Source organism: Caretta caretta, chromosome 6, assembly GCF_965140235.1.
Source record: "Caretta caretta isolate rCarCar2 chromosome 6, rCarCar1.hap1, whole genome shotgun sequence".
In the NCBI taxonomy this organism is placed as follows: domain Eukaryota; kingdom Metazoa; phylum Chordata; order Testudines; family Cheloniidae; genus Caretta; species Caretta caretta.
The window spans coordinates 72,120,369-72,144,258 of record NC_134211.1 but is presented as its reverse complement, the minus strand read 5'-3'; the positions used below and the strand labels follow the sequence as shown (position 1 = coordinate 72,144,258).

At 45.7% G+C, this 23,890-nt stretch overlaps 1 protein-coding gene and 1 pseudogene across 1 annotated transcript; one reads left to right on the top strand and one right to left on the bottom strand.

Moving 5' to 3' along the window:
• Positions 1 to 31: 31 nt before the first annotated feature.
• On the bottom strand, positions 32 to 3,667 carry SRP14 (signal recognition particle 14). The gene is made up of 5 exons (XM_048854969.2): positions 3,520 to 3,667; positions 2,588 to 2,660; positions 1,931 to 2,043; positions 1,169 to 1,201; positions 32 to 748 (listed from the first exon to the last, which is right to left on the bottom strand). The coding sequence occupies exons 1-5, from the start codon at positions 3,607 to 3,609 to the stop codon at positions 659 to 661; spliced, it is 399 nt and encodes a 132-aa protein (XP_048710926.1). The 5' UTR covers positions 3,610 to 3,667; the 3' UTR covers positions 32 to 658.
• A 13,173-nt stretch (positions 3,668 to 16,840) lies between these two features.
• Positions 16,841 to 23,890, top strand: part of LOC125638720 (potassium channel subfamily K member 9-like) — a 32,410-nt pseudogene continuing 25,360 nt past the window's right edge.

Sequence of the window (23,890 nt, the reverse complement as noted above, 5' to 3'; positions counted from 1 at the left end):
CAATACAATTACAGTAGTCATTTCCACCAAATGCACTTCTGATTGTTTAATAGGAATAAGTAAACATTACCTTTTCACAACAAAGCATCAAGAGATACTATATTTACAATATAACCATTCAAAGTAAGATGCACCAAATCCCTGAACACATTCATAAGAATGAGACTTTTAGTAAAACAGTCATTGCAATTGTAACATGTGAAGCTCTAGGACTTGCTTTTTTTTTTTTTGTCATGACCTCTTAACCTCCAATCACTTCTAGAAGCTAAATTAATAGAAAAAAAAAAGGCAATGTTCCCACTAATTCTCAACTTCCCTACTTAGTTTACATGGGGCTTATCTACAGAATTAGGCTTTCATTCACTACTTAAGATCTATTCTTTGCCCTTGTGACCACCCACTGCATCCCCCAAAACAGTTTACACTGACCATCCTGTGTAACAACATGGCAGCTGAGAGCGAAGAGGTTTCAGTCTAATCTTGTGAATATTCCTGCCAAACAATCTACAGAAACCACCTTTTATTTTCATTTTATTTAAGTGCCAGTATTGTTCACATCTCAGTATTCTACAGCCAAAAGAAAGCGTTGACTTAGGAAAAAATGGACTTTGAAGACTAGAATGCAAGTCTTGCAATGATGGAAAGACATTCTGTTCCATCACTGGGTTGCTTTACTTTTCTTATTTTTGCTTTTCTTGTCTTTCTTCTTCAGGCCATCCATGTTAGCTCTCAACAGGTTAGAATAGGCCTGCAATCATGAAATAAACACCTTTAAGATTGACCAAATATTCAGAGGCAGTGCACTACAGTAAAAAATGAAAATTGTACAAAATCTCCATTTTAGATAACCTATATCTCCACACAGCTCCTTTTTACAGAATGTTCAAACTCATCAGGAAATCACCCTTTTCTTCCCCACAATGATACAAAAGAGTTAAATAAGATGCTTTGGAGAATTTCATGCAAATGGAGAGACCATATACTTACCAAGATATGGAGCTATACTTCCATTTGTTGTAAGCATCTGTCCTATAACTTTAAATATTTAACCAACCCACCCATTTAGAGATGGGAGAATGATCTGTAGCTTTCCATGGCTTATCTTAAATTATTGAATATTCTTCCTTACAATACAGAAGAATGAAAAAAGAGAACATAGGAAACTTACCATCTGGAATTTATTTACTTCCTTTGAGCTTACCTGTGAAAAGCAAATTTGGGCGTTAAGCTGAAATACTGGAAACATTTTATCCCAGGACTAAAAATTTCAATAGACATTTGCCTGTCAGTTAAACACCAGGTCCCACCTAGCCGCACTTATGTCTGATCAAGTGATCACACTGAAGAGTTGGCATCAAAATAGTTAGAGAGACCACGTGTGGAGGGATAACAGGAAAGTACTCTTGGTAACAGATCTAGTTTTTTGGAGGACGATTCTCCCCCCTACCACCACCAATTTAAGTCACCACTCAGTAAAAGGGTAGCATTTCCTCTCCAAATCTACACACTTTCAAACAGAGAATAAATCCTCAATGTGAAGTCCAAAGCCAATTAATTGTCTGCTTATTCCAGTGCCTTTCACTTCTGTTTATATTACAGACTAAGTTATCCTGGCTAGTTTTTCAACATAACATACTCTCTTCAGATTCCTTTTCATTCATTTGTGACATCCATTCAAGTTCTCCCACAGCACATTCAAACTCTCTCAGGAACACTGAGCCCCATATTTCCAGCATCCAAATGCCCACACTATCTTCATATGCCCAAGCTGTGGCTGCTCTCAGACCTGACACTGATGGTTTATCCACCACATGTAAAAATTCCAGATTGTTACATTAGCTAAAGTTGGCCTTCAGCCTGAATGATGCAGCCAATTATTTCAGGAACAAATGAGTTTACATGCTCTCTCTGACCCAGATTTGCTACTTACCACTGTGCTAATCTTCTTCTTCCCATCTGTTGCTCTCAGAAGACATTTGTTGTCCGCAGGCTCAAAACCTTCCACATGGCCCTTACGTGGAATGGGTTTTGTTCGACCATCATCTGTGTTGAAAACCAAAGGCATGTCATAATCTGTTTATCCAGATTTTATTAAAACGTTTTTTCCAAAATCTCAGTGCATCAAGAGGATGCCTGCCACCACCAACAACCTGTATACCCCTAGCTTGTATAGCAATTTGAAATCAAGACACCATATCAAAGATGTTCCTGAGGGGAGCATATGCCTCCCCTCAGGAACAGACAGTGAGCTATTTTGCTGGCCCAGTTCACCTCCTCTCTACAGCATTTATAAATCTGAGAATAAAATTTCCATAATATCTCTATTTAAAAAGTTCCAATGAGAGCTGTTCAACATTTCATTGCAACGTTTACATTTCAAACAGCACATCACTAACAATTTTAAAGTGAAACGACTTGACTTTTCTTTGCCTAAGCTGAGAGAAATGCAAAAACTATACAAGGAGCATAAATAGCAACAAGTGGATTTTTTAAACTCTCATTTAATGATAACGGTATTAGGAACAGAAGAACTTTGATTTAAACTGACAGTGTTCCTTTAATCCACTATAAAGGCACTGATACTTACATTTTTTCAGCGTTATGTAAACACTCCCCGAGGTTCTGCATTTTTGAAAAAGCCTTGTTAGTTCTGTCAAGAACTGTAAATGAAAGAAGAGACCCATCTCTGGTTAAGAACTACCACTGGAGGCTGAGGGGGGTGGGGGGAGCAACAGACAGGAAAGTTTTCTGCTAGGTAGCAAATATTGCCATTCTCAATGTAATTAACAGCAGATGTCTCATTAAAGTAGCATTCTTACACCACAATACTTCCCAACAACTTATACCCGGAATTTGCATGGGTTAAACCAGTGCAGGTGTTGTATGAAGAAAGCATTTATATAGCTTCCTTCACCCAGAAGACAGAGGGAGCTAAGCTATTTAAAGTAGCCCTGTTGGGAACACTGTTTTTATCAACAGCGTTTTGTAAAATCTAACACAGACGTTCGTAGCATTCCTATTATCAGTACTATGTTCTTTTATAAAAGTTTATATTTTAAAAACCAGAGGAAGGCATTTCAGCTTGGTTTAGACTTTCTCGAGCGTTTGCAAATCACGCAGAACAGCAATTTGCTGCCACACGAGAACCTGAAAGTCAGGCCGACCCCACTACTGGCACTGGTCCCTGCTGAGTGCAATGCCGGGGAGCAACCAACCACGCAGATGGGGAAAGGGACACTAAGAGCAGGTCCGCAGCGCTACTGGACTCCAGCTGGCCGCAACCAGACGCCGCCGAGAAGCCCCGGGCGTGTAGGCGAGGCCCGGAGCCCTGCCGGCCCCGGGGTTTATCGGCAGGGGAGGGGACACCTTGCCCCGAGTAGTGTGCTCGGGTGGCCCCTCAGCGGCCCGGCCCGGCCGCCCCAGCCCGGGGGGGGCCCGTACGCGCCGCACGGGAGAGGCTCCGCTCCGGACAGGGGCCGAAGGGGGGCCCGGTGCGGCTCCCCGCGGCCTGCCCCGCACCTGCTCGCTCTCCAGCAGCACCATCGCGCCGGCCCCGCGCTGGGCTCGCCCGCCCCCGGAACCGGAAGAGCCGCTCCGAGCTCGCACCATCGAGCGCGGGGCGGGGCCGCGAAGCTGCTCCCAGAGGCCCCCAGCGACGCTGCCCGCGCCACAGGGGGGGCGGCCAGCCGCGGCCGTGAGAGCGCCTGGGGGCGGGGGGGCTGTGCGGCGGGGCGCCTCAGGGCGGGAGCCCGCGTGTGGGCCCCCTGGCGGGGACGGGCTGGGGCCGCCCCCCTGTGGGATGTCGGCGCTGCTCGCTGGCCTCTGTGTATCTGCAGGTTTCAGAGGAGCAGCCCTGTTAGTCTGTGTCCGCAAAAAGAAAAGGAGGACTTGGGGCACCTTAGAGACTAAGCAATGTATTTGAGCATAAGCTTTCCTGAGCTACAGCTCACTTCATCGGATGCATGCAGTAGAAAATACAGTGGGGAGATTTTATATACGCAGAGAACATGAAACAAGGGGTGTTACCACGCACACTGTCACCAGAGTGATCAGCTAAGGTGAGCTATTACCAACACGAGAGAAAAAAAACCTTTTGTGGTGATAATCAAGGTGGGCCATTTCCAGCAGTTGGTAGGAACCTCGGAGGAGCAGTGGGGGGTGGGGGAAATAAACATGGGGAAATAGTTTTACTTTGTGTAATGACCCATCCACTCCCAGTCTCTATTCAAGCCTAAGTTAATTGCATCCAGTTTGCAAATTAATTCCAATTCAGCAGTCTCTTGTTGGAGCCCGTTTTTGAAGTTTTTTTTGTTGAAGTATTGCCACTTTTAGGTCTGTAACTGAGTGACCAGAGAGATTGAAATGTTCTCCAGCAATGCTCCTCTGTCATGTACATTGGCCAAACTGGACAGTCTCTACGTAAAAGAATAAATGGACACAAATCAGACATCAAAAATTATAACATTCAAAAACCAGTTAGAGAACACTTCAATCTTTCGGGTTGCCAACCCTCCAGGGGTTGCCAACCCTCTAGGATTGGCCTGGAGTCTCCAGGAATTAAAGAGTATGGCATGTGATGAAATCCCCAGGAATACAGCCAGCCAAAACTGGCAACTCTCTAATACTAGATACTTCACAGAAGGGTGCAGGAAATAAGCAGTTGTGACCGGGGTAGGCAAACTTTTTGGCCCAAGGGCCACATCGGGGTATGGAAATTGCATGGCAGCCCATGAGTGCTCACAAAATTGCGGGTGGGGTGTGTGGGGGGGTGAGGGCTCTGGCTGGGGGTGCAGGGTCTGGAGTGTGGCCAGAAATGAGGAGTTTGGGGGCAGGAGGTGGTCTCTGGGCTGGGTAGGGAGTTGGGGGGGGTGGGACGGCGAGGGCGCCAGCTAGAAGTGCAGGCTCTGGGATGGGTCTAGGGATTTGGGATGTAGGAGGGTGCTCCAGGCTGGGACTGAGGGATTCAGAGGGCAGGAGGGGGATCAGGGCTGCGGCAGAGGGTTGGAGTGCGGGGGGTGAGGGCTCTGGCTGAGGGTGCAGGCTCTGGGGTGGGGCTGGGGGATTTGGGGTGTAGAAGGGTGCTCCAGGCTGGGACCTAGGGGTTTGAAGAGCAGGATGAGGATAGGGAGTTGGGGCACAGGAGGATCTCAGGGTGCAGGCTCCAGGCAGTACTTACTTCAAGCAGCTCCCAGAAGCAGCAGCTTGTCTCCCCTCCAGGTCCTATGCAGAGGCACAGCTAGGTGGCTCTGCACACTGCTCCATTTGCAAGCACTGCCCCTGCAGCTCCCATTGGCCACAGTTCACGGCCAATGGGAGCTGTGGGGGTGGCGTGTGGAGCCCCCTGGCTGCCCCTAAATGTAGGAGCAGGAGGTGGACATGCTGCTGCTTCTGGGAGCCACAGGGAGCTGTGGCATGCGCATGCGGAGCAACTGCCAACCCCGCTTCCCAGCTAGAGCAGGGCAAGCCCCAGACCTTGCTCCCCAGCTGGAGCTTGAGGGTCGGATGGGGCCTGCAGGCTGTAGTTTGCCCACCTCTGAGTTATGACATAACCTCTTCCTACCGAAAGTTTCTAAGCCCTATAAAGTAGAGGTGGGTTATATTCTGAAGCATAAAGGATTGTATACTTCCCACAATTTTTAATAAGCTTTACTAAAGTAAGTTGAGATTCTCGGCATCCATATTAACCTCCAGTGAGTTTAGCCTTCTACCACTCCTCTGATGTAGGGAACCATTATTATTCCCGTTTGACAACTGGGGAAGCTGAGGCACAGAGGAGATGGAGGGATTTGGCTAGCATCACTCAGCAAGTCTGTAGTGAGCTGGGAATTGAATGTAGATCTTCTGATTCCCAGTCCAGAATCCATGGTTTGAGTTGGGAGACAAAGGGGGACATAGACATCTCTTATGGTCGGGAGGAGAACACATTCAGAATGATTACATGAGTCAAGTGTAACTAATGAAATGTTATGTGAGTTTGCAAACATCCTGAAACAAAAGCTCTGAGAAGTGTGAACTACCCCACTTCATTTCATAATGACAATGTAAATGGCAGCATTGTTAACTATTTTAACTGCTGATGAAAACATGTAGGAAAGGAAAGGGATGATCATGTTACAAAGGTTTCAGAGTAACAGCCTTGTTAGTCTGTATTTGCAAAAAGAAAAGGAGTACTTGTAGCACCTTAGAGACTAACCAATTTATTTGAGCATAAGCTTTCGTGAGCTACAGCTCACTTCATCGCATGCATACTGTGGAAACTGCAGAAGACATTATATACACAGAGACCATGAAACAATACCTCCTCCCACCCCACTCTCCTGCTGGTAATAGCTTATCTAAAGTGATCACTCTCCTTACAATGTGTATGATAATCAAGGTGGGCCATTTCCAGCATAAATCCAAGTTTAACCAGAACGTGGGGGGGGTAGGAAAAAACAAGGGGAAATAGCCACTCCCAGTCTCTATTTAAGCCTAAATTAATAGTATCCAATTTGCAAATGAATTCCAATTCAGCAGTTTCTTGCTGGGGTCTGGATTTGAAGTTTTTTTGTTTTAAGATAGCGACCTTCATGTCTGTAATCGCGTGACCAGAGAGATTGAAGTGTTCTCCGACTGGTTTATGAATGTTATAATTCTTGACATCTGATTTGTGTCCATTTATTCTTTTACGTAGAGACTGTCCAGTTTGACCAATGTACATGGCAGAGGGGCATTGCTGGCACATGATGGCATATATCACATTGGTGGATGTGCAGGTGAACGAGCCTCTGATAGTGTAGCTGATGTTATTAGGTCCTGTGATGGTGTCCCCTGAATAGATATGTAGGCACAGTTGGCAACGGGCTTTGTTGCAAGGATAGGTTCCTGGGTTAGTGGTTCTGTTGTGTGGTATGTGGTTGTTGGTGAGTATTTGCTTCAGGTTGGGGGGCTGTCTGTAGGCAAGGACTGGCCTGTCTCCCAAGATTTGTGAGAGTGTTGGGTCATCCTTCAGGATAGGTTGTAGATCCTTAATAATGCGTTGGAGGGGTTTTAGTTGGGGGCTGAAGGTGACGGCTAGTTGTGTTCTGTTATTTTCTTTGTTAGGCCTGTCCTGTAGTAGGTGACTTCTGGGAACTCTTCTGGCTCTATCAATCTGTTTCTTCACTTCCGCAGGTGGGTATTGTAGTTGTAAGAATGCTTGATAGAGATCTTGTAGGTGTTTGTCTCTGTCTGAGGGGTTGGAGCAAATGCGGTTGTATCGCAGAGCTTGGCTGTAGACGATGGTTCATGTGGTGTGGTCAGGGTGAAAGCTGGAGGCATGTAGGTAGGAATAGTGGTCAGTAGGTTTCCGGTATAGGGTGGTGTTTATGTGACCATTGTTTATTAGCACTGTAGTGTCCAGGAAGTGGATCTCTTGTATGGACTGGACAAGGCTGAGGTTGATGGTGGGATGGAAATTGTTGAAATCATGGTGGAATTCCTCAAGGGCTTCTTTTCCATGGGTCCAGATGATGAAGATGTCATCAATATAGCGCAAGTAGAGTAGGGGCTTTAGGGGACGAGAGCTGAGGAAGCGTTGTTCTAAATCAGCCATAAAAATGTTGGCATACTGTGGGGCCATGCGGGTACCCATAGCAGTGCCGTTGATCTGAAGGTATACATTGTCCCCAAATGTAAAATAGTTATGGATAAGGACAAAGTCACAAAGTTCAGCCACCAGGTTAGCCGTGACATTATCGGGGATAGTGTTCTTGACAGCTTGTAGTCCATCTTTGTGTGGAATGTTGGTGTAGAGGGCTTCTACACCCATAGTGGCCAGGATGGTGTTATCAGGAAGATCACCGATGGATTGTAGTTTCCTCAGGAAGTCAGTGGTGTCTCGAAGGTAGCTGGGAGTGCTGGTAGCGTAGGGCCTGAGGAGAGAGTCTACATAGCCAGACAATCCTGCTGTCAGGGAAGTGAGCTGTAGCTCACGAAAGCTTATGCTCAAATAAATTGGTTAGTCTCTAAGGTGCCACAAGTACTCCTTTTCACGTTACAAAGGTTTGCATAATGTATTGTGAGTGACCCCTCATTGGCACCACAAGTTATCCCCACTTATTTTTTTCTCCAGTGAAGGGAGCTAAACAAAGCCCAAGGACACTAGCAGAAGCCTTGGGTGCATTTTTGCACTGAAGGGCAGTTCAGACTGGAGCCCAGTAGAGCAAGTGCATTCATATTTACAATATGAGGGGATCAGTGCCAATACTGAACAACAATGGTGGCATCTCATTCTGGCTTCTCAAGTGAGCAGCACTAGATGTATTCAGGAACTTGAAGAATACTACTTATCTTTTTCATTTCCAATTTTAATCTTCTCTGTGCCTTACCCACAATGCTGTTTTTCCTAACCCTGCTCTCCCCTGATCCCACTGCTAGCACCCATTTCCTTTCCAGTCTGAACTCTCCATATAAATGTTTCATCAAAAAGAGCTTCCTGAATGGACCAGTACATAAGACATTTATATTAGAGAGTCTACCTTGTCCCTGTAATATCCTGGGACCAACACAGCTACAACAACAAACAAGCATTCATATAAAGAAAAGGAGTACTTGTGGCACCTTAGAGACTAACCAGTTTATTTGAGCATAAGCTTTCGTGAGCTACAGCTCACTTCATCAGATGCATACTGTGGAAAATACAGAAGATGTTTTTATACACACAGACCATGACAAAAATGAGTGTTTATCACTACAAAAGGTTTTCTCTCCCCCCAAAACCACTCTCCTGTTGGTAATAGCTTATCTAAAGTGATCACTCTCCTTACAATGTGTATGATAATCAAGGTGGGCCATTTCCAGCACAAATCCAGGTTTTCTCATAGAAGATTAGGGTTGGAAGGGACCAAGCCCCTACTCAAAGCAGGACCAACCCCAACTAAATCATCCCAGCCAGGGCTTTGTCAAGCCGGGCCCCAAAAACCTCCAAGGATGGAGACCCCCACCAGCTCCCCAGGTAACCCACTCCAGTGCTCCACCACCCTCCTAGTGAAACAGTTCCTCCCAACATGCAACCCAGACTCCTCCCACTGCAACCTGAGACCACCACTCCCTGCTCCGCCACCCCTGAGAACAGCCCAGCTCCATCCTCCCAGGAACCCCTCCTCAGGTAGCCCAAGGCTACCACCAAATCCCTCCTCACTCTTCTCCTCTGCAGACCAAACAAGCCCAGTTCCCTCAGCCTCCCCCAACAAGCCACGTGCCCCAGCTAATGCTAATTGCCACTAAAGGACATAAAATCCTGCCTGACACGACACTTTCTCTGAAGTGCTATGGAAAGGATTTTGGGTTATGTCTGAGAATGACTGATTATAGTTTCAGGGAATGACAAATGTAACTTCAGAATATGAAAAGGATAAGACTCTTAGCCTTGTACAATAAAAGGCTAAGTGAAAACAAAGTGTATTAGGGTGGAGAGAAAGGGCACTTTCCATCCATAATACTTGTAGTTCTTGACTAAGGTCAAAATTCTGAAGAGTGGAAATTTCCTGTCAGTCCTCCACAGTTCAGCTATAATTGTAGGGTTTTGTGCAGGAAGTGAAATTTGATCTAGTGCTTTTTCATATTTCTAACAAAGCTCAGATACTGACAAACTTTGTCTTTTGCTCTTCATGGGCCTGACAGAACGAATACTGAGGAAATGATTCTTCACCAATGCATGAAAGAAAAAGAAAAAAAGCATGCCAAATATTTTAGCTCAGTAGATGGATAAACCTCTGAGTGTACAGTCCCATACCCAGAAATGAAGTTTCCTCTAGGGTCAGCACTTAATTTTTTAATGGTAAAATGATCCAAGCTGTTCTCATGAGAAAAAAAACTACACAACAGTGCCTTAGAGAGTTATAGGTAGGGCTCTACCAAATTCGTGCCCATGAAAAACACGTCACAGACTGTGAAATCTGGTCTCCCTCCCCACCCACGTGAAATCTGGTCTTTTGTGTGTTTTTACCCTATACTGTACAGATTTCATGGTGGAGACCATCATTTCTCAAATTTGGGGGTCCTGACCCAAAAGGGAGTTCTAGGAGGGGTCACAAGGTTATTTTAGGGGGTGGTCACAGTATTTCCCCCTTACTTCTGTGCTGCCTTCAAAGCAGGGTGGCCGGAAAGCGGCGGTTGCTGACTGAGGGCCCAGCTCTTCAGGCAGCAGCCTGGAAATAAGGGTGGCAATACCATACCATACCATCCTTACTTCTGCACTACTGCTGGTGGTGGCCCTGCCTTCAGAGCTGGGCTCCAAACCAGCAGCCACCATTCTCCAGCTGCACAGCTCTGAAGGCAGCACCGCCGCCGCCAGCAGCACAGAAGTAAGGTTAGCAGTACCAGAACCCAACGCACCACCACCACACACACACGCCTTGCAACCCCTCACCCCCAACTCCTTTTTGAGTCAGGACCCCTACAATTACAACACCATGAAATTTCAGATTTAAATAGCTGAAATCATGAAATTTACGATTTTTAAAATCCTATGACTGTGAAATTGACCAAAATGGAATGTGAATTTGGTAGGGCCCTAGTTATGGGTCAATAAATGTTAGAGAATTGATCTTTTTCAGCACCTATTATCAGTTGCAGTCTGTCTGCAGATTGCCTCAGAAGCAGTAGAGGGTGCTATGACTGCACAGACAAACTAGATCAACAGTGTGGGCCTGAAGTACAAGTGAAGAAATATGAGAGAGACAGGAAATCGCAGCAGTGGCAAGGCTCAGATGAAATCTATCACACTATACAATTCATTCATTTATGCTGCTGGTTTCAAGGTAATGCAACCACTCTTTCATGGATTTCTGATGTTGAAGGGTCCCCAGTCCCAGTCTCTTTTCAACTGTTATATTTACCAGAAGGAAAAAATATTTTCCAAGTCTTCTGAGTACAGGTTTTCTAATGGGACATCATCATCATAATCAGTAGTAGTAGTACTAGCCAAAGCCCCATTGTGTTATTACCATCATCATCATGGCAAATTTCAAAGGGATGCAGCCTCCTTGCAGATTGAGTGCCACCCAGATGGATCTCTAGCTAGGTCCTCGAGACAATCTCGCTGGATGTTCAGGCTACATCTGGCATTGGCAATCTTACTGCACTACCGAAGCTTTTGGTGACTATGTTATCACTGGTTGCATAGCAGCATGACTTAGTAAACTGAACACGCTTCATATTTCATTGATCTTTCATCCTAATAACTTGTCCGTACAAAGAAAGCCACTGAAACGGAATCAGTGTTGATGGAGGCGGTTGGTGAGTTCAGTTACATGTATCCTCATTGCTGATCTTGGCCTGCCATTTAACATGGAGCAGCTGATGAAGATGACAAGAATCACAAACAGAAGCACAAATCTGGTACTCTTCAGTTTTCCTCAGCACCCAAGTTTCACTGAGGTACAGTAAAGTTGGTATAACTGTGGTTCTATAGAGCCACAGCTTTGTAGCAAGCTTGATACCACAATATCACCACAGAGGCCACAGAAGGGCCTGAAACATGACAGCAGCTACTGCTAAACGAGCAGCCACATCTTTTGAGCATCCTTCAGGACTGTCTATGGTGCTTCCCAAGTATTGATAAGTATCCCATCCAGACAGGTTAATACTGCACTGGTTGTAATTTGGAGTTAGAAACTGCTTGATGGTAATGGTGAGGGACTTAATTTTATCTGGACCAAATCATGCTGCTTCTTGCCCAACCAGAGTTGCTATTAGCTACAGCGATTCACCAAACTGAGCCAATTAGACAATATCATCAACATATTTCATATTTGAAATGTCAAAGCATAATGGTATTCAGCTTAGTACAACTTACACCTGTCTCCTTGAGCTTATTCATCAACCAATCAATGCCAATATTGAACAACAGTGGTGACAGGACACATCCTTGCCGAACTCCCATGGAAACAGGAAACCATGCCATGTATTTGCCATTGACGCAAACAAACTCTGTTCCATTATTGAGCTCTTCTGTCAATGGCATTGTTTTCTCATGGTGCTAGACACTGTACAAATATATAACAAAGTGATGGCCCCAGCCGTAAAGAGCTTACAATCTAAGTATAAGACAAGAGAAAACAGAGGGAGCACAAGGAAATAGTGACACAGCTGGTCATCATGATAAGCAGCAGTCACAGCACCTCAGATGCCTAACCATTGTGAGAGACATTCATAGAATCATAAGAGGAGAGTTTCAACCAGGAATTTGAAGGGAGTCACTGTGATAGCCTGATGGATTTTTATGGGGAGCTCGTTCCATGCATAAGGAATAACATGGAAAAAGGTGCAGCAGTGCTCTCGCATTTGTAGTGCCGGTCCATGGAAAATTGTCCAATAGTTGCATACTGCATGTATTGATGAAAGAGAAAAACAGAAATGGAAAAAACACAGCAATTACAATATATATCCTTTTGGAAACGTCTGTGATCATGGACACTGGGAGAAAAGAGAAGCCCATTTCCATACAGGCCTGGTAACAGAGATTAAGAATGGTCTTTTGGCCAAAGCATTGCACTGGGATTTAGGAGTATCCACTCCTAAATCAGTGGATACTGAAATCTATCCCCAATGTTTATGACTTCGGATAAGTCACTTATCTTCCCAGTACCTATCAGTGCCCCTACCTAAAAAATGGAGATAATTACACTTCCCTTCTTCACAAGGTTGTTTTGAAGGTAAATTCATTAATGTTTATGGAATGCTCAGAGGATACAAGCTCCATAGAAGGGATTTTTTTGCCCACAGTTCTCTCATCCTGCCACAAGGAGCCACTGATGTAACTGCCAGAATTTGCCTTTCTGCTCCCTTGCTGCCCCTACACTAAGTCAGTGATTCTCAAACAGGGGTACGTGTACCACTGCGGGTACACAGAAGTCTTCCAGGGGGTACATCCACTCATCTAGATATTTGCCTAGTTTTACAACAGGCTACATAAAAAGTACTAGCAAAGTCAGTACAAAGCTAAAATTTGATACAGACAATGACTGGTTTATACTGCTCCATATGCAGTACTAAACACTGAATGTAAGCACAATATTTATATTCCAATTGATTTATTTTGTAATTATATGATGAAAATGAGAAAATATGCAATTTGTCAGTAATAGTGCACTGTGACACTTTTGTATTTTTATGTTTGATTTTGTAAGCAAGTAATTTTTAAGTGAGGTGAAACTTGGGGGTACGCAAGACAAAGCAGCAGACTCCTGAAAGCGGTACAGTAGTCTGGAAAGGTTGAGAACCACTGCTCTAAGGTTTCAGTGAAATCTCAGAGTGTTACCAGACCCCATCAACCTTAAGCAAAGAAAGCAACTTCCCTGAGGGCAGTTAGGGAGACAGGAAGGAGGAACACAAGGGGAAAAACAACCAAGGGGCATGGGGAGAAAGGAAGAAATAGTGAGATCCGGAGACAAGGAAAAGAAAGATAACCCTAGATGGGGAAGAAAGGAAAAACACCTTAGATGGGAGAGATGAGAGAGAAAAACCACAGGGAGAAATGTTGCAACTTCCAGAACAAGGGAACATCAAAGATTACAGAGGGAGAGAATAATGGAAAAACACTGCAGTGACTGAATGGGAGACAGCTTGTAAAAAAGTTGGAGGGAAAGGGAGACATGCTATTTGCCCCCACTCTGCTGCTGCCCCCCACCCCCAAGACAACAGGTAGGAGCTGTAACAGTAGCAACAGGAATCAATGGATACTAGCATGTGACGGGGTATTGCCCTTTTGTAACCCTGATCCATGTCATGTGACTGGGGTGAGGGAAAAAAGATAAGTCTCTTATCAGCACTCCTGGTTGCTACCCCTTTATACATTGTGTCAGAAGAAAACTAAAATGAAGTCATGAAATTTAAAAATTTTTAAATACTATGACCATGAAATTGACCAAAACAGATTGAATTTGATAGGGCCCTAGTTATGTGTCAATAAATATTGGAGAATTGATCTTTTTCAGCACCTAGTATCAGCTGCAGTCTCTTCGCAGATTGCCTAAGAGGCAGTGAAGCCACCTGAATCATTGACTCTTGAAGGAAAACTAGCGGAGAACTGGAATAGGTGGTTGCAGAGCTTCTAAATTTTCCTGGAAGCTGGCAATATTGAAGAGGAGCAAAAAAGGTTAAATCATCTACACTGCTACATGCAATAGTATCAGAGCCAGGAAACAGAATGTGAAAGAACTACTAGAACTAAATTAAATTTTTGATCACCTTTGGTCAAACGTTGGCAAAGATCTATTTGCATTATGTGGAAAAGATTATCTCATGAGTGGACTACCAGTCTTTTATTAATTATTATTATTTCAATTGAGCTGTTTCATACCACACTGAGCAACAATGTAACAACATATTGTAAATTACAGTTTTCTCACCATGGGACTCTACATGAGTTAATAATAGATAATGGCCCACAATTCACAAGTGGTTCATTTTGGTAGTTCTCTTTGATCTATCATTCAGGTACACCACGGTCAAGCCCTAACTATGCACAGTCCAACAGGCTAGCAGAAAAGTTAGTACAGATGCAAAGAACTTGATAACAACAACAAAACCCCAACATGTTCAAGGGGTCTATAATTAGCATTATTAGAATATTGCAACACACCTCGCAGCTTTATTAAGCTCACCAGTTCAGAGACTAATGGGCAGAAGAAAAAACTTTTTAGTATCAACATCTAACAGATTTCTTGAGCAAAAGACAATTAATCCTGAAGTAGCTACAGAACAGCTATATGCCAGAAAATTAGTAGAAGAAATACTATGGCAAGAATGCCAGTTAGTGTCTTTACAAATGGGAGAGGCTATGACATTTCAAACAGAAATTGACTGGCAGGTTGCGAAGGCAATAGGTATGTATCGTCAGCACCAAGGTCATATACCCTAACACAGGGGTGGGCAAACTATGGCCCGCAAGCCTTTTTAAGCCAGCCTGCAAGCTCCCGCTGGGGAGCAGGGTCTGGGGCTTGCCTTGCTCCAGCACTCCAGCTGGGGCACAGGGTCAGGGTTCGCACCATGTGGCTCCCAGAAGCAGCTGCATGGCCCTGCTCTTACTCCTACATGCTCCAAAGGGAGCTGCAGGGGTGGTGCCTGCGGATGGGGCAGCGTGCAGAACCGCCTGGCCGTGCCTCTGTGTAGGAGCCGGAGAAGGGGCATGTCACTGCTTCCAGGAGCTGCTTGAGGTAAGTGCCACTCGGAGCCTGCACCCCTGAGCCTCTCCCCACATCCCAACCCCAGCCCTAAGCACCCTCCTACACCACAAACTCCTCATCCCCAGCCCCAACCCAGAGCCTGCACCCCTTCCCACACCCCTGATCCCCCTCCTGCCCTTCAAACCCCTTGGTCCCAGCCCAGAGCACCCTCCTACACCCCAAACTAATCCCGAGCCCCACCCCAGAGCCCGCACCCCCAACCAGAGCCCTCACCCCCTCCTGCACCCCAACCCCAATTTTGTGAGCATTCATGGCCCGCCATACAATTTCTATTCCCAGATGTGGCCCTCAGGCCAAAAAGTTTGGCCACCCCTGCCCTCACCACTCGTGTGGGTCACTTCTACAGAAGGAACAGAAAACATCTAAACAAAAATAAGGAACTTTGGTTCTCTTTTCTTGAGGACATCCAGAGTACCACAGACTTGGGCTAGTGGGGCTCGTGCTAGCACTCTAAAAATAGCAGTGTAAACAAGGCTTTGAAGTTGCAGCTCAGGCTGTGAAGGCTGGCTTCAGAGCCTGAGCCACAACTCAAAGTGCTGTCTATACAGCTACTTTTAGAGCTCCCTTTATATATTTCTTCTCTCTCTAACTGTACCTGTTTCCCTACCCCAATATATTTTACCTGGGAGGTTAGGGTGGGGGAGTAGATTAATCCTGAGAATGCAAGGCAGAGGTGAACAGTAGGTAAGGCAAATCTTGTACCTCCCATGAAGGCCCTTCCCCCGGACCGCCTGGCCAGTGGTTCGCTGCGTTTCATTCCATCATGCCTCAGGCAGACTTACCTTCATCGCACTGTCCATTGCTGCGCTGTGGGACACTTACCTTGAAGGATCCTGACATCTCCAGTGCCGCGCCTGTCCTGGGAGCGTGCGTATGCGAGTGTGAGTGTGGGAACCCTCCTCCCACTTCGTTTGAGCTTAGCTATCAGGATAATAAACGTGCTGCTTTCTGCTGAACTCTGGTGGGTCATTAGTCCTCCCTAAGCTTACTAGCTGGCCCAATTTCAGGTAACAGTATTCATCTGAATGTTGTTGACCAATTTTGCTACCTTGGATCTACCATTACCAGCAATGTAGATCTTGATGCTGAGATCACTAGTAGCATCAGCAAAGCAACCAGAAGCTTTGGTCTTTTGCAAGATGGAGCCTGGAACAAACAAATTGTCAACTAAAGTGAAAATCCGTATTTATAAGATGTGTTTTATCCACTCTTCTATATGACTCCGAAACATGGATAACTTACGCCAAACATACCAAAAGACTAAACAGTTTTCATATCAGATGCTTGTGCAAAATTCTTCAAATAAGACAGCAAGACAGGGTGACAAATGTGCAAGTGTTAAATCATGCCGATATATCATACATGGAACACTGATTCGTAAGAAAAGACTCAGGTGGCTTGGACATGTCAAGCGAATGCCAGATTAAAGGATCCTGAAGAATGTGCTGTACTCTGAAGCTCACAAAGGGTCTAGAAAGAGAGGCAGACCACTGCACAGATTTTGGATGATTTAGTATCCTTTGGAATCTCTTTGGAGGATTGGGAAAGGAGTTCAGATTGCCATTCTGGTTGGCGGAGCCAGCTTGTAGCTGGAGAGGCGCGCTGCGAGATGGACTGGATCAAGGTTCGTGATGACCGGCGTCAGAGGAGAAAATAATCTGCTGCTCGGATTTGGAGCATTGCTAGTGCATGAGCGTGCCCTACCTGTGGATAGGACTGTCACTCGCACATCGGACTCAGCAGCCATCAAAGAAGTCATCGGTACATACACCGTGCTCTTTACAGAGCATGGTATCATTATTATTATACAAACTGATTACACCTTTTTCATCCTACTCTCTTCTCATCAGTTTTCCTTATTCTGGCTATATTATTTCTTGCTCCCAGCTCTCCAGAGAGAGAAGTGGCTTTCACTGGCCTGTCTTTATTAATGAAAAGAGCAGAAGTAACCTGGCTCCTCCCTCGTGAGCTTCCTAAAGAGGCCTACATCTTGTCTTCTATTGGTCCCTCAGGCTGTCTTTCAGCTTCAAGATCCAATCCCATTACCTCATTCACATTAAGAGGTGGAACCCCTTCCTCACTCTCACAGCTGCCAGCTACTTGACCTTGATGGGGATGAATGCCAGGACCTTTTTCAAACCAGGGTCTCCATCTAAGTTCCCTCTAAGCTGTGCAGCCTCGCAGCTGCCTATTAAGCCCCGGACAGGGGCTAAGGGCTGCGGTGGGCAGAGATATCTCTCCGCCAGCATGGACGTGCCGTGGCACGGAGAGGTGCCTCTCCCGCAATGCGTACCTGTTGCGGCGGGGAGGGACGCCCCTCCTCGCTGGCCCCAGCACAGACCTGCCCCGGACTTGCCATGGCTGGGAGAGAGGAAGCCTCCCCTGGCTCAAGTCTGCCAGAGCTGTGGGGAGAGGAACCTCTCCCTCAGTCAAGCCCAGCCCCACTGGAGCTGCCTCGGCCTGGGGAGAGGCACCTCTCCCGCAGCCCCGAGCTGCTGTGGCGAGAGAGGGCTAAGGGGAAGTCCTCTCTCCTCACCACCATCCTGGGGAAGCCTGCACCCCAAACCCCTCATCCCTGGCTCCACCCCAGAGCCCACACCTCAACCCTCTTCCCCAACCCTGAGCCCCCTCCAGCACCCCAATCCCCTCATCCATGACCCCCCACCGCCGAGCCTTCACCCCTAGCCGGAGCCCTCTCCCCCTGCACCCAACCCTTGGCCCCAGCCTTCAGCCCCCTCCCACACCCCAAAGCACTCATCCACAGCCCCACCCCAGAACCTGCACCCCGAGCCAGAGCCCTTACCTACTCCGCCGCACCCCAAACTTCTGCTCCAGCCCTGACCCCCTTCCCACACTCTGAATTCCTCGGCCCCACCCCCGTCGCATGAATTTTGTTATGTGCACCAATATGAAGGTGATGTGTGACACATATTGGTGCACATAACAAAATTCATTCCGCACATGGACATAAAAAATTAGAAGGAACACTGGTCTTCATGCTCTCTGATCTTAGAGTCAGGATATGCATAAATGTATGTGGTGCTCCAGACACTGGGGCACTGTATCAGACAAGTTTCTCTCTCTCTTCCCACCCCCCCCCCCAGCCCCCAAATATACACACGCACACTCAATTTCCTCTCTTTTTGTCTCTTAGTTTCTTCCCTTTTAACTTTCTTGAGAGACCCCCAGATTCTAGGAGCGTAAAACCTAGTTACTACTATAGTAATAACAATAATTAATAATAGTCACTGCTATTGGACAGCCTGTCATCCATTCAAAGCACTTCATTAACATTAAAGGCTAAATTCTCCCTTCAGTTATACCCTTGAAGGCCCTCTGAAGTTAATGGGGTTGTGTGGATGTAGCAGAGAGCAACTAATTAACTTGTACCTTTAGAGTGACATGTTCTATAGACTGTAAGTTCTTTCTGGCAAAGACTGTTAGGTGCTTTCAACAATTCACCTAATGTGGGGCTCAATCAGGCCCCTATTGAAGTCAATGGCAAAACTTCTGTGGACTTCAGTGACGCCAGATCAGGCTCATATAGCACTATGTACTCTGAGAATGTGATATGAATCATAAATACTCACCAAACCACACACCATATCTCTCTGGCAGAAAGGGGACATATAATGATCACATCATATTGGCTTTATATAACACAACTATTTAGAGATGAAATGGAGAATACCGTATCCGACTGAAATTGCAATGGTAAGTTAAGGTCAGGAGAAAGCCATTACATAAACTGGGATTTGGCCTGGATGCCAGTTAATAATAGGGGATGGTGTAATTATGAAAAGTGCCATGAGAACTTTAATCTCCTCTATGTTACATCTCATTGAGAAGATGGAACACTGGCTGCATAGGGCTCTCTAACATAGTGCTGAAGCTTTGTTTCCTACTAACTTACCAACACCATTTCCTGTAGCACCTATGTGTTCCTTGGATGTCTCCTAACCCAATACCAATCTGGCTTGACTTGTGAGATCTAAGAGGATCACAGCACAAGTTGGAATGACCATAAGACAATTTCCCAACAGCCCAGAGAACACAATGTCTGATGTAAGAGCTGTGCAGAGCAGCAGGGAGATAACATTAGCATTCAAGAGTAGTGAAGTGATAGAGATTATACTGAACACTATTTCTTTCACTTTAATGTGCCCTAATTTCAGAAATGCAGTTTTGAAAAGTTTCCATCAGAGTTTTCCAGTGAGATTACAGACCTCTTTGAAGAGCTACTGCATTTACCTGCATATTCAGACTTCACTTGTATTTCTCCCTCATCCCCTAGTGCCCCTCCATGCAGACATTTTCTAAGAACCGGGTGGCCGTGGTGAGGCCACTTCAGCTATCAGCAGCTGGGCTTTATTCACTGGTGTCAGAGGTTGGAGGAAGCAGTTTCCTGTTTTGATGGTATTCAATGCATTTAACAATAGGGGGAAAGAAAGCTGCATTAAGACTGCAGGATCTAAGCATGGGGAAATTGTTTTCAACATTACAACTCTGCACATCTCCCTGTTCTGCCCCTACCCTTGTCTCCATCTCCTGTTCCTAAGTCTAAAAGTGGGAGGCAGCAGTGGAGAGAAGAGGAGGAAGAGACAGTCAGGGCTTGGATAACAGGTACTTATAGATGTCTCTGCCATAAATGGCCTAAAGGCCTAAGCATCAAGTTTGAAATACTAGACTGCCTAAAATTACTGGTTCATCTCTCAGTCCTTCTTCCTTCTAAGTGAGCTATGCTAAGCTCCATGTGTGGGTCTTTCAGAGACTTGGTGCAGCAAGTTTCAATCATGCTTTCTGTGACAGTGGTGAAAACATTTTGTCTTGTCTACTAAGCAGTTAAATTTTTTTCAGCACCAGATGAAGGGGACCAGTAGCTGATAACCATTTTCAACAATGGTCAGCTTACTGGAGTAGAAAGGACATTAGTGTAGGAAGTGCTTAGCCATTTCCCCTCAGTACAGAGTTCTTATCACCTTTCTTACTGCAGAGTCCTTAATCCCCTCGGATCTGTCTCAGTTCACAGAATGTCTTTATCCCTTCCCCCTCTCATTCTACTTCCCCATAACATATACTTGTATAGCATCTCTCACTTCAGTCCATGCAGGTTGTCCTCAGGGACTCTCCATCTAGGAATCCCACCTCACTTACTGGCCCTCTTTTTCAGAAAGCAAGCTCTGGGGCTAAGAGTTTGGGGTACAAGTGGGTAAAGAACAAGTTAATTAAAGTAAACAATATAGCTTCTACTGGAGCCATTCAACAACAGGAAACAGGTGTTTCTAGAAACCCAGAGAGTAATTTGAGTTTGTCACCTTCCCTCCCACTTCATTTCTGCACCCCCACCCCCCTGCCTGGCACTCCTGTACACGCACTGTCTTCAAACATGCAGAGAGCAGGAGCATACAAGGGCCCCTGCGGGTGCAGATTAGAAGTTGCAGACTCTTCAGCACCTGCACTGCAGAAATCTCAAGTGAGTCACCTCCATTTGTGGTAGCAGGTAACCCAGCCATTGTCAATCAACTCTGCAAAGCCTAAAGCACAACACTGTCAAAAACCAGTACTGGGACAAAACTGAGCTTGTAAATATAATTCCTTTACAAAGGCCTATAACCTTAAAGAACTTCAGAATCATCATAAATAAATCCTGCAGTTTTTAGCTACATTCCAGAATGATTTTGCCTTAAGGGCACAGCCATGAGGTGTTAAGATAGGGTTACAGTACTGCAGGACAGGAACCTTCAAGTCTGAGTGTGCAGTGAGGGGAAATGTGCTTATGATGCCAACTGGGGTTGTTCTGAACTGGTTGGGACTGGGTTACAATGTCAATGCAAAAGAAAAAAGAATCGGAGGGTGCCAGGAATGAAATGGATTGGGGCATAGCATCAGGTACTAGGAGAATGTAAAGAATAAAACTATCTTAGACCCAGACTGCATTATGAAATCTACCGTGCTTAAATACAGTAATTGCCCAACCATGTTATATCACTGTCTGGACTTGCCTGTGTAGACAGAGCCAAAAAGTGTTATCATTATGTTCAGAAACTTATCTCTAGCTCTTTACCAAGGATGCCAGGAAAGAGTATTTAAAAAAACAACAACCTAGGCTCTTGTTAAGGCCCCATCTACACGAAATACAACATTGTCTGTAGCCAAGCCATGACATGCTCCTCTGATCCCAGTTCTTCAAACATGATTGAGTTGTGTTCACACAGAAGTTTTCACAACACAGCCACGTGTCAACTGAGTTTGTGTGTCCATACCTATCATCCTGCTTGATCATGCAAAGGACGATAACTAAACAGCAGCCACACCCCAAAACCGAGGCATTGGGTGTGGTAGGGCCAGGGGAGAGTGAGCAGTTTTGCCAAACGTAGGCCAACCTAACCTATCACACTTTCAGGGCTGTGGGCTAGGACTTGGTGGAACGAGAGAGCCAAATTCCCCTTCGCCTAGCCCTGGTTTGGACAGGCGGTAAGGAATTTGGGATACACTGAACTAAAAGAGGAGCTAGAGCAGCAGGACCTGATCACTAGGCCAGCTGACTAAACAGACAACCTTGCTCCAGGGAGCCAGAGATAGATCACAGCTGGTGGCAGTTGCCTATTAAGAATACCAAACTATCTCCCAGATTTACCAGCTGAGTCTGTGATAAAGACGGGACTCCAACTCAGCTAGCAACCTCTGGCTGCAGGGACACAGGGTGGGGCTCTGGGCATCAAATTATTTGTTTTTATGTTTCTATTAAAATGCTTGTAAAATAGATAAGATGTATCATGATCAGTGGAACTGGAGTAAGAGGGACCATGTTGTGTGGAGAGACTGTTATTGCAGGGATACCGGGAAATCGGGGAAGGCGAGTTGGGCTGGAAGCAATGCAGCCATAGGGCCGGAGCAGTGCACAGTGTTTAATAAAGCTCCACATGTTCAACTTAACTTGCATTCAGCTTCACACTTAGCTAGTGAAACGGGGGATTTTGCGGGTTTGGGTGCTGCTGTGCTGGAATAGCTGGAGATTTCAGAGTGAGCCAACCCACCGTTCATCGCACAGCAGCTGATCCCATGTCTCATGTCCTGCAAGACTGGCTGGTCTCAGCTCCCCACTCCAGGCATTGTGACCTGTCCCCTTGCACACAAGGTTGCTGTGCCACTCTGGTTTGGCCTGGCTCCTCTAACAGGGGTGGCTGGGACAAATTTGAGCGAGTGGTGCTGTGAACCAATGAGCCGGGGCCAGGTTGAAATACCTGGCGCAAGGATGCGAGCCCAGCCAGCCCTTCAGGACATGAGCTGCTTGAAAAGGGACAGGGGGTTTTGTGGGTCAAAGCAGGACAGTCCCACAAAACCTGGGACTGTTGGGAGATCTGAAATAAGACCACCTTTTCTGATGGCCCCGTCTTCCTTGAAATTTTAGCTTGTGGCTTCCTACCTGTAGTGGATAGGAACTGGATAGTATCCTTTTAAATAGTTTGGGAGCTCTCTAATGGACCTCTCTGATTTCTACTGCATAAACCCCCAGAACCTAACCGGGAAGAAGTGTGTATATAATATATATATATACACACACACAATAGACATTGGCTGTTTATATATAGCTAGTAAACACGGTTATTTGGAACTCAACTATGTCCATGGGGTCTTTGCAGATTCTTAATGTTGTGCAGAGAGCAAGGACAATACTGCCTCATTTACTTTTCATGGAGGCAGCTCATACTTTTATGGATCACTCCCACACGTTGCTAGCCATTTTGAAAGTCCTCAAATCTACTCAGGGTACAACACTGTGTGACTTTATTTAATTGCAATGCAGGGTCATGGCATGATATGAAAAGTTTGTGCAGCAAGAAAGAAAGAAAGAAAGAAAACTGGTAAATCTCATGTGACAGAGAGCACAAGCTCTGCCTTGAGATCACCAGTCCACCCTGTGGCAGAACGGATTCCAGCAAGGCCTGTCCTGGGCCTAATCTCCACAGCAGCAGGAATTTTTGGAAGGCCAGTCCTGTTGCTGTTCCCCATCCACCCCTGTAAGGGAAACAATGATTCTAGGGAGATCTCTACTGGGCATGATCCCCACTTTGCAGGAATTCCAGGGAGACTTGTATTGGGCCCCAAGCATTAACAGCAGCTGGAACTCTACACATACAGCATCTCCAAAATCTGGCTTTGCCCGATGTTGGTGTTTGACCAAAGGCAGGCCCTGATATCTGTCATTAGACTCAGCTGACTTACATTATACTTATATACAATCCTTTGGTCTTTGGAAGGAATTAAATGGTACATTCTGCTCCAAGCTGAATGGAAAACCACTTGACCTTTGGAAAGGTGTCAGTTCCATAACACAGTGCTTTCAGCCAAAGACTGTGCTTTGAGACTGATTTGTCACTTAGGCATAGGTCTAGCGCAGAACTGCTAATCTCCTTCAGATTTAAGAGGCTGTTTGCTGCCAGGAGTTCTCTGCCAAAAGATAACATTATAATCCTGATAATCAGGTGCTCTGTGATGATAAAATGGCAGCTGCCTACACCTGTATGAAGAGTTTAATTCTGACAAGCTTGTTAAATACGGAAAAGCCATTTGTGCTGTTTCTTATGGAACAAAGCAGAGCCTTTTACTTAGGGGTATCTGAATGCAATGTCCAGTCCTAAACTAGAAATGGAGAAGATGCAACAGACTATGCCTTATCT

Excerpts from the sequence above, each read along its gene's own strand:
- SRP14 (XM_048854969.2), bottom strand. The coding sequence starts at position 3,609 with ATGGTGCGAGCTCGGAGCGGCTCTTCCGGTTCCGGGGGCGGGCGAGCC. Across the intron at positions 2,044-2,587 it reads TTACATAACGCTGAAAAAAT|ATGATGGTCGAACAAAACCC; the intron begins GTAAGTATCAGT and ends TTTTCAACACAG. Across the intron at positions 749-1,168 it reads AAGTAAATAAATTCCAGATG|GCCTATTCTAACCTGTTGAG; the intron begins GTAAGTTTCCTA and ends TCATGATTGCAG.